The sequence below is a fragment of the Apus apus genome, chromosome 1 (assembly GCF_020740795.1).
Source record: "Apus apus isolate bApuApu2 chromosome 1, bApuApu2.pri.cur, whole genome shotgun sequence".
In the NCBI taxonomy this organism is placed as follows: domain Eukaryota; kingdom Metazoa; phylum Chordata; class Aves; order Apodiformes; family Apodidae; genus Apus; species Apus apus.
In genome coordinates, this window is record NC_067282.1 from 19,713,738 (window position 1) to 19,727,529 (window position 13,792).

Below are 13,792 nucleotides of genomic sequence, written 5' to 3' on the forward strand. Positions count from 1 at the left end.
TATGATTGTGCTGTCACTAGTCTACGACGTAACATTGAGCTGGGTGGAGCATCCCTTACATTATTGTCCACCTTTATATCAGTCTGCACATGTATCAAGGGAGCTGGGGGGAAGCATGGAACAGGAGTCAACCTTCAAAAGGATGTGCATTTGGCAAACTCTGGAGGAAGAAAGGAAAGCATTTCCTCATAACAGTATTTCTTCCAAGAGATACTATACATGTGCACAGTCACTACTCACACTCTGTCCCCTCTCCCTCAGCCTGTGTGTACGGTTGTGATACTTCAGTTGTGAGGAATCTGAAGAGAGTGTGGCACATGCAGCCACTGTACTAAGGAATCATAAGAGGAGAAGGGTATGACCTGCTTGTCAGCAAAGATCTCTTCACTTGAGTGTTTATTTTCATTCAGAATAAGTGCAACCTTTGAACAGAACTTACTGAAGAATTCCAGTTACTCTTATTCAACATCTTCATTAATTACCTGGATGAGGGGACTGAGTGTATCCTCAGCAAGTTTGGTGATGATATGAAGCTGGGAGGATTGGCTGATACACCAGAAGGCTGCGCAGCCATTCAGTGAGATCTAGACAGACTGGAGAGCTGGGCAAAGAGGAACCTAATGAGGTTCAACAAGAATAAATGTTGAGTCCTACACCTGGAGAGAAAGGCTAAGAAAACTGGGGCTGTTTAGTGATAAGAAGAGAAGACTGAGAGGGGAACTTATTAATGTCTATAAATATCTGAAGGGTGGATGTCAGGAATGGGCCAGTCTCTTTTCAGTGGTGCCCTGTGATAGGATGAGGAGAAACAGCATCAACTTACAACACAGGAAGTTCCACCTCAACATGAGGAAAAACTTCCTTGCTGTGAGGATGATGGAGCACTGGAACAGGCTGCCCAGAGAGGTTGTGGAGTCTCCTTCTCTGGAGACTTTCAAGACCTGTCTGGATGCATTTCTGAGTGATCTGCCGTAGGTGTTCCTGCTGCTGCAGAAGGGTTGGACTTGATGATCTTCAGAGGTCCCTTTAACCCCTATGATTCTATGATTCTATGATTCTATGAAATCTTTATGCTTCTGCATATTGAAGAAAAATTTGCTTGAGGTATATATAAGTCAAGCATGGCAGATTTCAACCTGGAAGATAATTTTATTGAAATAAAGAGTCATAATGGAAATATTAACCAGATGTTTACAACAGTGATGCAAAAAAAGTGTTATTAATTGAAAGTAAAATTTTATAATACAGTGAATTGTTTTATACTATCATTAAAGTAATATGAAAAAGATAGCCATGCTCGAAACATCTGTGATATGCCAGATTCAATCACAATCACTGGGCCCCTGGCCATTTTTAATTACTTGGAGAGTTAGCACATCATAAAATTGAGGTCATCACAGAGACCACTTTTGAATTAGCTCTGCCTACCACTCTTTATCACAAGTGTCAGTCTTGAGAGAAGCTTCTATTTTAATCATATCTCAGTTCTGATCTTTAGTCTTCGTTCCTTCGACAGCTCTGCATTGAGTGACAATGGACAAACAGAAAAAACCACCTCAATATTTAGGATGGATAGAGAACTAGTAAACAAACAACTACACTGTAATAATCTTATCTGCTATGTTTTTAGTAGGGTATAAATGTCGGTTTTTTTAATTACTTCAAAGTAGCATTAAAACTGGGCACTGTTTTATTCTCTTCTTAAGAGAACATATAAGTGCATTTTTCCTAGAACTCTGAAAATTTCTTTTCTATTGCTTACATGAAATAAGTTCTGTTAATCAAAACCTTGGGAACTGGAAACATCTGTTATCCAAATCTGGCTTTGTAATTGTGCTTGGGCACAGAGATCACCCCTAAGCCATAAGCAATGTTGATGCCCACTGTGCTTACACTGAACAATTCCCTTGAATCCAGAATCTCATAACTGAGCTTTACTGGAATAATCACTTGCCACTCATTTCAGATTTAGAACATGAATGTGGAACACATTTGGAACACAGAATATTTCCAGAAATCAAAGTATGACAAGATTTTTTTTAAATATAAATTAAAGGAAAGGACAATACGCTGAAGAACACATCAGCTGACATCTTCAAGAACAGCAAATACTCCCAGCATTTAAGAATGCCACCCAAAAGGACTGGATTACCTCAGGGACCTCTCCTTTATCCTTGATCGTTTTTAGCAAAGAAAAAGATAAGGTAATAAAACCCCAGCAAACTTACTTATTTAAAAATCAACCACACTTCTTATGTATATGGAGTAGGGTTAAAAAACAAAACAAAACAAACTCGTCTGTATCTGTCTAACACTTTGGCTGATCCTAAATGTCCATGTGTGTGATTCAGCTGATAATTCAGCACCCATTTCTGGTTACCATTCAGCTCTTAAATATTCAGACTGAATTCATATAGCAGACTCCAAACCTAGAGGACCTCTGTGTGCCCAGAATAATCAGATGCATCTCAAATGTTAATACTGATTTAGAACTGCCCTCTCTCTGCAAGCAGAAACACTCATTCACAATTCATTCATTCCTGCATTCATTCATGCATTCATTCACTGAAGTAGGAGGGCATTCTCCCACAAACTACCCACATAGGTGCATTTTCAGAGAGACTAATATACCTGGATCGTGGCCCCAGGGGTTTAAAACTGCTTGGGCAGATAGTTCAGGTGGGATTGATTCAACTCAGACATCTAGAGTGTAGCTAGCTACATCGGATCTCATCACCTCTTTGGGGAAGGCAACAGGTATTTTAGGGCATGTTACTTTTTATTCTAACAGGGGCATGTAAAATAGATCAGATGAATTATGCCCTAGCAGTGCCTATTTCTCTCTATTCATTTGGAAGGGTGCACAGGGGATCATCTGTACTCCATACTTCAGGAAATGGTTTTTGTCCAGAGGAGTTGCGCACGTATTGACTGTGCCGTGTTTGGGTAAGCTCTGATGAAATGAAAAGTCATCATAAGAAGCAAGATCATGCACTGTGATGTGAAATGCTCAAATCCCAGAGTAAAGCTTTTCCATTTGTAACCCTATCTTCCATAAATTCATCTAATTGTTACTCATAGTTTATATAACCTTGTCGGATTAGCAAATGCTGCCAATTACTATCTCTTTTTTAGTTTCAGGGATGAGGTAATGAGGCCTTCCAAGCTAATAATTAGCTTCAAGGCCCTGGCCATGCTAGAACTTTATCTTTTCAGGAAAGCCATGACACCATCATATTTACCTAAAATAAGTGTCTTTTCTTCCTATGTTAATAAAAATCCATAGTCATCATACACTCACTAAAGAATTTGAGAATTCCAAAATACAGTCGTAATGTTTTCATTGCTGTCAGTTTTCTGAATCTCTTCTGTCTTCATATACTTCTGCATGTCTTCTGCATCAAATTCAGACATTTTTTATACTAATCCAAATAATTGTGTATCAGCCTCCCATGCTTGTATTTACATGTATATTTATTATCTTCTACAGTTGTTCCATTGACTCAAGCAATTCTTGCTCTGAGGGTTTTTCTGGGTTTTTTTGCACTGCTCTACACCACTCATCTCCAATGTCTTCCTGTAGTTTACTTCTTTCTTAAAGCTTACAAATCTGCAAATTTGAGTCAGAAAACCAGCAAAATCTGTCTTTTCTTCTAATCTTGGGTCATCAGATTGCCCACAGTCTGAAGCATGAGTGAGGATGAAACAATCTTATCTTGTATGAGCTTTTTTTTTCATGGAGTTCTTAACAATGAAGTCATTACGGGATGCAAGCCATTTTGATTTCTTGGGTTCTTCAGCTCTCATGTTGCAACACTTAAAATTCAGATACCCTGATTCAGCAGTAGAGCAAGTATCAGACTTGACTCCATATCCAAGCTGTTTGATTTATAAGATTGTAATAAGTCCATGGACAAAATAATTTCAATATAGATTCATGGATAAATGAATTTGTTCATAGAATCTGATTAATTATTATTTTATTTCTATCCAATGACTGTCTAATGTACAATACACACAGAGTTGAGGAATTCATTACTGCAGCTGCTCAAGATTATACGAAGTCATTATAAGATTGTTTTAGCTTTAGAAAAATCATTCGCTAAAGGTGAGTTATGCTTAGTTGAGCCTAGTGATTATTTGTGATCTGACTTCTTGGTTTCTCCCTTCCACCACCACATGGTTCTTCATGAAATATTGAGTCCACTGTTATCACTGGGATTTTGTCATTTCACTGTGGCTCCCCTTAATTCCAATCAAGCATAATAAGCCCAGCTGTGTTGCATGTGATGACAGTTCCTTCCCAAGAGATGGCAAAAAGGGAAACATTGAAGTGCTTCAACAGTCTTTTTTTCCCCTCCAGGGCCAAGAACTCAACCCTGAAGCGGTCAAGTAATCAAGTGCCCGCCCTTTAGTCCTTAGCAACACAGATAGCTGGGAGAAGAATCTAATAAACTTTGTGCCCTCCAGAAAAATCTATCTATAAACCTAACAGCAGCTTTTTGAAATATACTATTTTCCTTGATTGTACAGAATCTTTTACAAATGTGAGAGTTTGTTTTTTAAGCTCAGCAACCATACGTTATTAATACTTTACTCCTTGTTGATTTCAGTCAGAAATAATGGGCTTCATCCCAGTATTATTTTCCAAAAGGCATTCTTTTTTAAAAAGAGAGTCCTGCAGCAATATTGTACATGCCATTCAAAATTCCTCTACTGCTGTTAGCCCTCTTGTAACAACTGCTCGTGCTTCACACATTAGGACTGTCAGTGTATGTATGTATATAAATGTCAAGAACATCATTGTCCCAAGAAAGGAGGCTACCAGAAAAATTATTTCAATAATTATTTCAAATAATTATTTCAAAGCATCTTTGCTGTTATTGAAGCATTTGGGATGTTTCAGTGCATTACAATGTGCATTTGTGTCTGTTTTTTAGAGCTCAGAGATATTACAAATGGCCAGCAAAGCCCAGCACATTCTGAGACTTTTCAAAGTGATTTAGGACAAAATTATAGACTTTCCAAAATTACATTTTCATTAATGTTTTTAAGCAATAAGCAGAAGAGAGTCAAGACAAAAGTGACTTTTAAAATCAAATTGCAAAAAGTTGCTCCACTATTTTATAGTTTCTAAGTTGGAACATAGTGCCACTGAAGGTTTTTGTAAAAGCTTCAGGATTACTAGAAAAATTGGGTGCTTTACATACTGCTGCTTCATTCCAGTCAAATATGTTTTCTTTAATGCAGTTCCTACGTATGTACACTTGCATGTAAACAGACACCCTCATATTATGTTCCTCTAAATTCCATTGCATCCTATACATTTCCCTATATTTATTCTGATGTTATCAGATATTTTCACAAGATGCTGGTGGTTTACTTTTTATTATTGGCACAGTAACTTTATTTTGGAGAAGTATTAGCTTTGGCATACTTCAGTTGAAAGTACAGTCCTAATATTAAGCTGTATTTTGTGCTACTATACATTTTCCTGTATACTTATCTGCGATTAAAATAGCCAGATGCACTTAGAAGGAACTGCAAAAAAAAGTTATTTTTTAATTTTACATAATTGCTATTTAATTTTGATTCATGAAAAACTTACTCGTTTGCATATTACATTTTATTGTGGCATAAATAATAGACTAACTTGGTGTTCATTGTATGGGAGCTGTAGATACTGAAATCAGTCTTACTGAAACAGAACACATGTCCTAATGCAGGAGCAATAACCCTGGAAAAATTATTTCTTTAAGCTACAAAAATTGGGACGATATTATTTAACCATTGACCAACTAATGGACTTGACAGGGGAAAATGGATGCTGTTTTTTCGGTCCAATTTTGGAAGACAGCGTCATCCAGATAGGAAGCAATTACTCCAGCTTTACATGAACAAATTCAACATGCGTGATGTAAAATGGGACATGTTAGGAAGGAAAATCAATCAGCATTTTAAAGATTCACAGAAGTTATGTCAAATCAGAATTTTGTGCCAAGGCTTGACTAAGTAACTGCTATGCTTCCATTACTGTGCAGGAAGTGACCAGGGAAGGAGATTTAATGAGTCATTAGTATTTTATATTTTTTGACATTCAGTAAGAGCTATCAGAATTTACTGTTGAATACTAATACCTCTGTGTACTTACTATATATACAGTTGTTGGAAAATTCTCTGAAACTCATCCTTCCTGCTTGCAAGAAGATTTAATTTCAGGAGTCATTCCAAAGAGAATGATTTACAAAATAAAATAGAAATGAGGCATGTACCAAGACTGAGATCTCACTCCTGTTCTTTTGTCCTTCTTTGCCTTTGGACCTGCTGGCAAGCAACCAAAAGCCACAGGGCAGAACACCAAGATCCATAGCATTGGGTAATCATATTCTTGCTACATTCAGATCACCCTCTCCACTTGCCTGACCTCAAAGCAGCAAGCTGCTGGGAGATAAGTGAGTATGGGCAGGAACTGGCAGCCGGCATTGGGGAGTCCCTGCTGCTCATATCCACCTCTGCAACTCCAGCTTAGTTTTCTTCAGCTCATTAACAGGAATCTAGTTTCTTGATAAAGAGAGAATATGGTTTGAAATTCCATATATTGGACCATTAATAAATGCTGAAAATCTCATTTTTCTGTGTAACTAGTGCATACTCTTGGCTGTGGTTTACTCTCTTTTAACATCCAGCTGCATTGCCAGTGAAGTAGACTGCTTTCAGAGTAATCAAGAAACCAAAATACTCCTATGACTCCTTTTAAAGGTTAATATGCATTCAAAGAGCAGAGCTGAAAGCAGACACCTACAGAGAACCAAGGCCAATTAAGCTCACAGAACCCTTTAGGTTGCTTTTTTGACTTTCACAACATTAGTTTCTTGACAGGTTAAAGATTTTCCTTTTCCTCCTTTTTTCTTATGTTTTTATTCCTTCATTTCTTGCCTTTTCTACTTTTTTTTCCTCCATGACCTCCACTTGCTGCCTAATTGACTATATGTTAATGGCCTGAAGCTGCACCAGGGGAGGTTTAGACTGGATATTAGAAATAATTTCTTTACTGAAAGAGTGGTTGGGCAGTGGAACAGGCTGTCCAGAGAGGTGGTGGAGTCACCATCCCTTGAAGTGTTTAAAAGAAATGTGGATATAGAACTTAGCAACATGATTTAAGCACTGAATGAGTAAATTAGGTCATGGTAGGGGGATTTAGGTTATGGTTGGACCTGATGATCTTCAAGGTCCCTTCCAACAAGGATGATTCTATGATTCTATGTTCCACTTTCACCTTTCCAAAGTCAGACTTGAATTCAACAGCATGTGTTCATGACAAGACTCCCTTCTGCATGCCAGAAGTACATGAAGGTTTTTTCCTTAATTAATCATGTGAAAAAGCTGGTTTGGTTGTGTGTCAACAGCATCTGATGCTCAGTGCCCCTTTTTCACAGCCTGTCTCCTGTGCAACCTCAGTGCTTTGCATCTTTGTACACTGTAACAAGCCTTGTAGCCACTGCTCTCCTAACTTTTCTTGTTTCTCTCAAGAAAATAAAGTAGGAATGAAAATGTATGTATCTTCATAATCTCAGGAAAAGACCAGCCTAGTGTTGGAATTAGATATGCATGGGCAGAGTTGCACAGTGCTCGCTTTCACGTGAGTGCAGACTTGCAGGATCAGATCTTCAGTGGCAAAACTGGCAACCTTATTAAACTTGCTGTAATGGACTTACTTGGTCTTGGAACAGTTTAAGTAAAAGCACTTTATTTTAAAAAATCTTTTCTAACTCTGAGAAGCCATGGAGATTGTTTACTGTGAGGCGGGTCAAACAGCTGTGTGCTCAGAGCAATGGGGGGGATCCTTACCAGGTCATCAGGTTTGATTTTAGCGTCTTCATGGAAGTTCAAGGGAAAGAACAATATGCAAATACACATCAATGGACCAAGTACCATTATCCCAGCTCTTCTGAATTACATTTTCTGTATCTCTTCTTTTTTCTTCAAATTCTTCAGTCTTTTCTCTAATACTGCATTTCCCACACATGCTCCCATATCAATGCTTAGGAACAAGCATGATGCAGCACCTTCAGCCCTACAAATGGCAGAAAGGAAGGGGTGTGGGATCTTTCACTGTTTTCTGCCCCCTTATATTTCTTTGTTCTTAAATCAAACCTGAATATAGATTTTTATTTGACTCTTTTGCTTGGATCCTTTTATTTTAATTATACTGAAGCACTACAGGAAGAAGGCTGAGCATACTAGAGAAGTGAAAATGATGGATTAGTATATTTTATGAACTCTCATAAAAATCAATACCAGGAAGCACAGTTAAAAATTTTTTATGAACAGGGATTATGAAGTAGCCAGCATTTAGGTTCTGCCTGGACCCACCTTATGTGCTTTCAGTGCTTGAAAGGGCTTCACAAAGAAAATCCACCATACAGGTGAACACCAGACCAGTATCTTATTAATGATCTAAACAAACATACTGGTGTGAAATAATCCAATATGAAATAAAGTAAATCAAGTCCAATATAGCTGACATTTTATTTTCTCCTGTGTACAAGGACCCTCTTTTTGATTAAAGCTGAGTCAGGGCTAAAATACATCGGTGCCTTACTTTTACTAATCCAAGAACATATTTAACTCAAAATACTTGATACACTATACACTGCTGAATTCTTTATCATACTTTAACACTACTGCTGTGTTTACATTTTATAAAATCTTTTCAATATGATAAAATTGATCAGGCTATTTTAACAAAAAAGCAAGAGGAAGAAAAAGAAAAAAGAGAAAAGAAAAAAAAAAAAAAAGAGAGAGAGATAGGTGGGTAGCACCACAATTTGAGAGGCAATGCCCACCTACCTGTCCAGTCCACTTAAAATAACCATGGTCTCCTTCAAGTGGGTGCTGGGAGGAATGCATATATGTGGGGAGCTTTTATCGTAAAGTCATACTGAGGAATTCTGTCCCCATTGAATTCAGGAGAGATGCCGACTCATAAGGTGGAAAGGACAAGAAGTGTCCAGAGGGAAGGGATAAACTATTCCCCAAACCCAGATGAGCAGAGCTGGTTCCTCTATCCTGCTCTAAGAGTCAAGCAACCCCATACTGCAGTAGGAAACTTGGACTCCAGAAGACTGTGGTACTCTTTCTGCAGTACTAAAACCAGTTTTCTAATGCACTGTGGTACTTAGGTCAGCAAGATAGCCTTCCTTCTCCTGCCAGAACAGGATGAAGGAAGAGATCAATATTCCTGCAGTATTCACAGGCAGCATCAGCTGCTCCTTTACCACAATGACAGCAAGACTGTCACTCCCCTCACATCCTCCCAAAACAGCCAATTGAGCAATTTTGGTGATTTGGTATTGCCATGAGTTTACAATGTGCTTATAGGAAAAGGTGAGAATCTCCAAGCCTTTAGGTTGTTGGGATGGTTTCAGATCCAGAGTCTGGATGCTGTCTAGGTTCCCTCAGGAGATTTTCACACAGTCTTTCATTAATTCTTCTGCACATGTCAGCACCAAATTTCCTTGGCCGCCCACCAAGACAGTATAGTCAACTTCTGTAACTATCTTACCAACAAGGAAGAAGGCAGGGCTAAAAATTCTCTCTTCCTTGTAATTGGTTGTTTAGTTGCACTGGACTGCTGGAGGACCAATATCCAGCAGATGACAGGGCTATGAAATATTAGCAAGGAACCTTTACACTCCCACTCTTCCCTGCAGCCACTGTGCTGTTTCCCTGCACTTTGCCAACAAATCTCCAGGTGGCTGCAGGGAGAACAAAGCAAAAAACTACTCTGCAAGTGGGCCGAGATATGGTTTCCATGGCTTCATGTTCCATGGATATGTCTACACGAGTGTTTTCATTAAAATTCAGAAGGGGCTTTTGAGGGATATGTCCAACTGCTTGAGCTCCCCACATCTTGGTTCTCATTGTGGAACCATTTGGGGTACAAGAACGGAATGACATTTAGATTAAATTAACCCAAAAGTTGTGCTCTCCTAGAGAACACCTAATGAGCTCCAATGTTTCTGGGCTCCCAGTCTTTGGGGTCAACAGCTAGTCCAGAGTACTCCTCAGAACACATGTAATGGGGGTGTCGGTTCCCTGACATAAAATGTTGTGCCATTCCAGTCAATTCCTCTTGCATCACACCACTTGCTAATAGAACCAGCTATCACAGTACCAAGAAGCTACTCATAAGTACAGAATCCATCTTCCCCAATGCTGTGACAGATGTCTCATTTAATGCAGCACATCACATAGATTCATTCCTCTAAATGATAAAGATCCTCACTCCATTGTTAAATGTAATGTATATGCCTGTAATTAAAAATAAATAAATAAATTAATTAATTAATAATGAAGTGACAGGTAACCATGTATTTCCTCATCATTCTACTGCCTGAATTCAAACAAATACTATGAAATTACTAAAAACTTTAAGACAATCAACTTCTGTCCTCGAGTCTCCAAGCACCCTCCAGCATTTGCATACAAACTAAATTCTTGTTTTGCCAAGACTTTTAAGGAGTACACATTAACATTTTGCTCAGCCCAGTCTATACTGTCCCTCCATTTTTTGCCTAGGGAAGGTCTTGAAACTTTCTCATCAGCCATTACCTGCACACAGTCATGTGTTTTGTTCCTGACTGACCCAGATCTTTCACAGTGCTAAGCAACTTCTTCCTATCCTATATTTTAAGTAGACCCACTGGTCACTGATTAAAAAAACAACCAACCAAAAAACAAACAAACAAACAAACAAAACCAAAACAAAAAATATTTTGATTTATAAATGTCTTCTTAAATCACCACTAGTGCTCTATTCATATCTTTCTGAGACACCCTGAGTTCATAGAAATATCTCCATCTGTCAGCTCTTCTGCTAGGGCAGTTACATCGTCTCCAGACCCTTAAGCATACCAAAGTCCAAACCTGCCCACCAGCAAAAAACTGGACATGTCTCTGGGCCAGAACTGAGGAATTTCAGGTGACTCTAAAGTCATTGTTTAAAGGGAGGAGGAAGTTACATATCTTCAGGACCAAGTGGGGTTGGAGAAGGAACATTCAAAGTCAAGATTCGACTCAGTCACGTCATTTCTACACTAGGTGTTTGCTTGCCTTTTAGTATATCTGGATTTGAGGCACAAAACCTTTGAGTGCTCTATGAAGAAACACATCATTAGTGTTAACAGAACGTTGCCTTTTCTAAAACCTCACACATAATAGTTCCAGAAGGCTTTAAAATCAGTGCTTAAGCTTCACAGCAGTTTCCATTTTCAGGAAGCTCCAATGACTGACTTAATTAGGTAAATCCACCCTTAGTTAATCTAGAAATATGACCTGTATAAACAACAAAAGTTTAGGATTGTGATTAATATAGCAAATGTAATTCTGCCACGTAATTTAAATTTTATTGAAATCATAAAATAAATCTGCAAATGCTTCCAAAGTATGTAGGCTTCTTGCCAGCATTAATTTTGGTAGAAACTAAGAAATGCTCTACAGTGCTTTTCAAACTCCAGGTCTGATATACTCTTCAAAATATCTGTCCCAGTCTGCCTCCTTGTAATATTCAATAGAGCTTAAACATAAAAATTTATGCCTATGTGTAGATTTTATAGTTGAAATGTTTTACAAAAAAATATATATATACAAAAAAATAAATTATTTCAATGTTTAAACTTCTTGCTAAAACAAGCAAGAATAAGAATCTCAAGCAAAAAGTAATAGAAAAGTTGTTAAGTCAAAACCACTGCTTAATAGAGATGACTAATACTATCTTAGACATCTGATGCAGAACAGACTTATACTCTTGCCCTTGTCATGATCATGACAGAAGTTTGTGCCATCTAAGAGTCATGGGATAAGGCATCAAACTGTTTTACGCATATGGTCCTAATATGGAACCATGATGCAGTTATCCATTGTGAGGAATTTAAGTTACCAATCTGGAGTTTAAACTAATTGAAGGTGACTAACCCAGGAGATGTTGGGGAGAGGCAGATCATAGAAACATGAAGTCATAGAATGGTTTGGGTTGGAAGGGACCTTTGAAGATCAAAGAAGATATCATCTTCTGTTACCTCTGGCAAGCAGTGATAAGCCAATATTGCCTGAGTCATTTTCAGATTTGGGGATAAAAAATGAAGTTGCAGTGACTGTGCTTAGCTGTGCTCAGATATCATGGGTTTAGGTTTTAAGATACCAGCTGGATTTAGCTTCTCTAGAACTCTAAGATACAACTGATGTTTCTCACCAGCACAAACTGACTTCTTTTAAAATTCTAGTTTTAACGAAGTAACTGCAAAAAAAAAAGGAAGAACTGAAGCAGTCTGAGTAAATTAAACCCACCAGACAACTACATCAGAACTGCATGTGATACCATTTCATTCCTTTAGCATGTGGTTGGCAGTCAGCATCTAGACTCACTCCATGACATAAACCTACTGAAGAACCTGCTGGGACACAGGCCCCATGCATCCCGACCAGCTGCTGGGCAAGCGCAGAGCCAGCACAGCTTCTGCTGGGAGTGCCTGTGCAAAGGGGCACACAGACACACACACACACTCCCTGCCCTTCCATAAGGCACACTGGGCGTGCACATGCAGACCTGGGAACGGGGCCACATGTCTGAGTTCTTTTATATGTGCCCTGGGAATGTACAGAATAGAGAAGTTAATATGGATGTAAAGTAAACTGAGACCACTAGTTGATTAATTTTCTCTAGCTTTAATATTCACATATTTAATGTTGGCTGACTGATAGTGTAAAATTCAGGCTGGTGTCATCAGGAAGGGTGAGACAATATTCAGGAACAAAACCCAGTAGGTATCAGCTATGATCCTGCAGTGTTCCCAGTGTCTCAAGACAAAGCAGTAATAGCCAAAAGAAGCAATATAACCAATAGCTTGTTGCTTGGCTTGGGCTCTTTCCTTCTTATGCTTTTTAATTAGTAGTTCTGACTGTGCTATTTATTATGGAAATGTTACCAAAATTCTGAAGAAACAAAGCCTTATCTCTTGGGAAAATAAAAATCATTACGCCTGCACAGCTGACTCGATGAGGTGACTACTCAGCTAACGCAGAACCTTCCTGCCATCTTGTGGCACTGTAGGGTTTGCAACATTCTGTTATATTGCATAACTTTTATTTCAAAAAAAGTTACTGATTTTTGCATTTCAGATGCCATCTAGTTAAACAACACACATGCACACTGAGTGAAACCTTGGTCTGACTGGTGGCAGGGTAAAAACTCTTGTTTAAAAAACTTCCAGACTGCATTAACTGTATTGATTTCAATATCTTCTGATGTCAAAAATGAAAAAAAAAATCAAACTAAAGAATGAAAAAATGGGTTTCCATTTTAAAAAATAAATTAGCATTATACTGAAATAATTTGAAGTTCTCTCTGAAATAACACCTGGCATTTGTATTATTAATTCATCTGTAATTTTAATTTGGGATACTTTGGTGGTTTTAATTAGCTACCTACTTTCTTAAATCTGCCTGAACAAAAAAAGAATCTGCATCTTTTATATGACTTCAGGCAAAATCCTTCAAGTACTTTTTTGAAGTTTACTTATTTTTCAAAAATAAAGGAACATAAGAGAATGTGCTACTGTCAGATTTTCTCCTGCTTTCAGGCTGGAATCACCAACTCGATCTTTGAGTATGGACGCACCACGAGGAATTAATATCAAAGCTCAAGCTGGGAATATTGAAGCTCTTTCCCAGATGGATATCAAACTACACAGCAGTGATGGTGTGGTGAGTACAAGCCCTTGTGTTTCCATAA

The 13,792-nt window shown here is 38.2% G+C and overlaps 1 protein-coding gene across 3 annotated transcripts in view; it reads left to right on the forward strand.

Annotated features, from left to right (window-relative positions):
* Positions 1-13,792, forward strand: part of SGCG (sarcoglycan gamma) — a 127,602-nt gene that overhangs the window by 109,050 nt on the left and 4,760 nt on the right. For all 3 annotated transcript variants that reach the window (XM_051608557.1, XM_051608556.1, XM_051608558.1), the window contains one exon: positions 13,641-13,764. In XM_051608557.1, the coding sequence (XP_051464517.1) occupies positions 13,641-13,764 (124 nt within the window). The remainder of the gene's footprint in view (positions 1-13,640; positions 13,765-13,792) is intronic.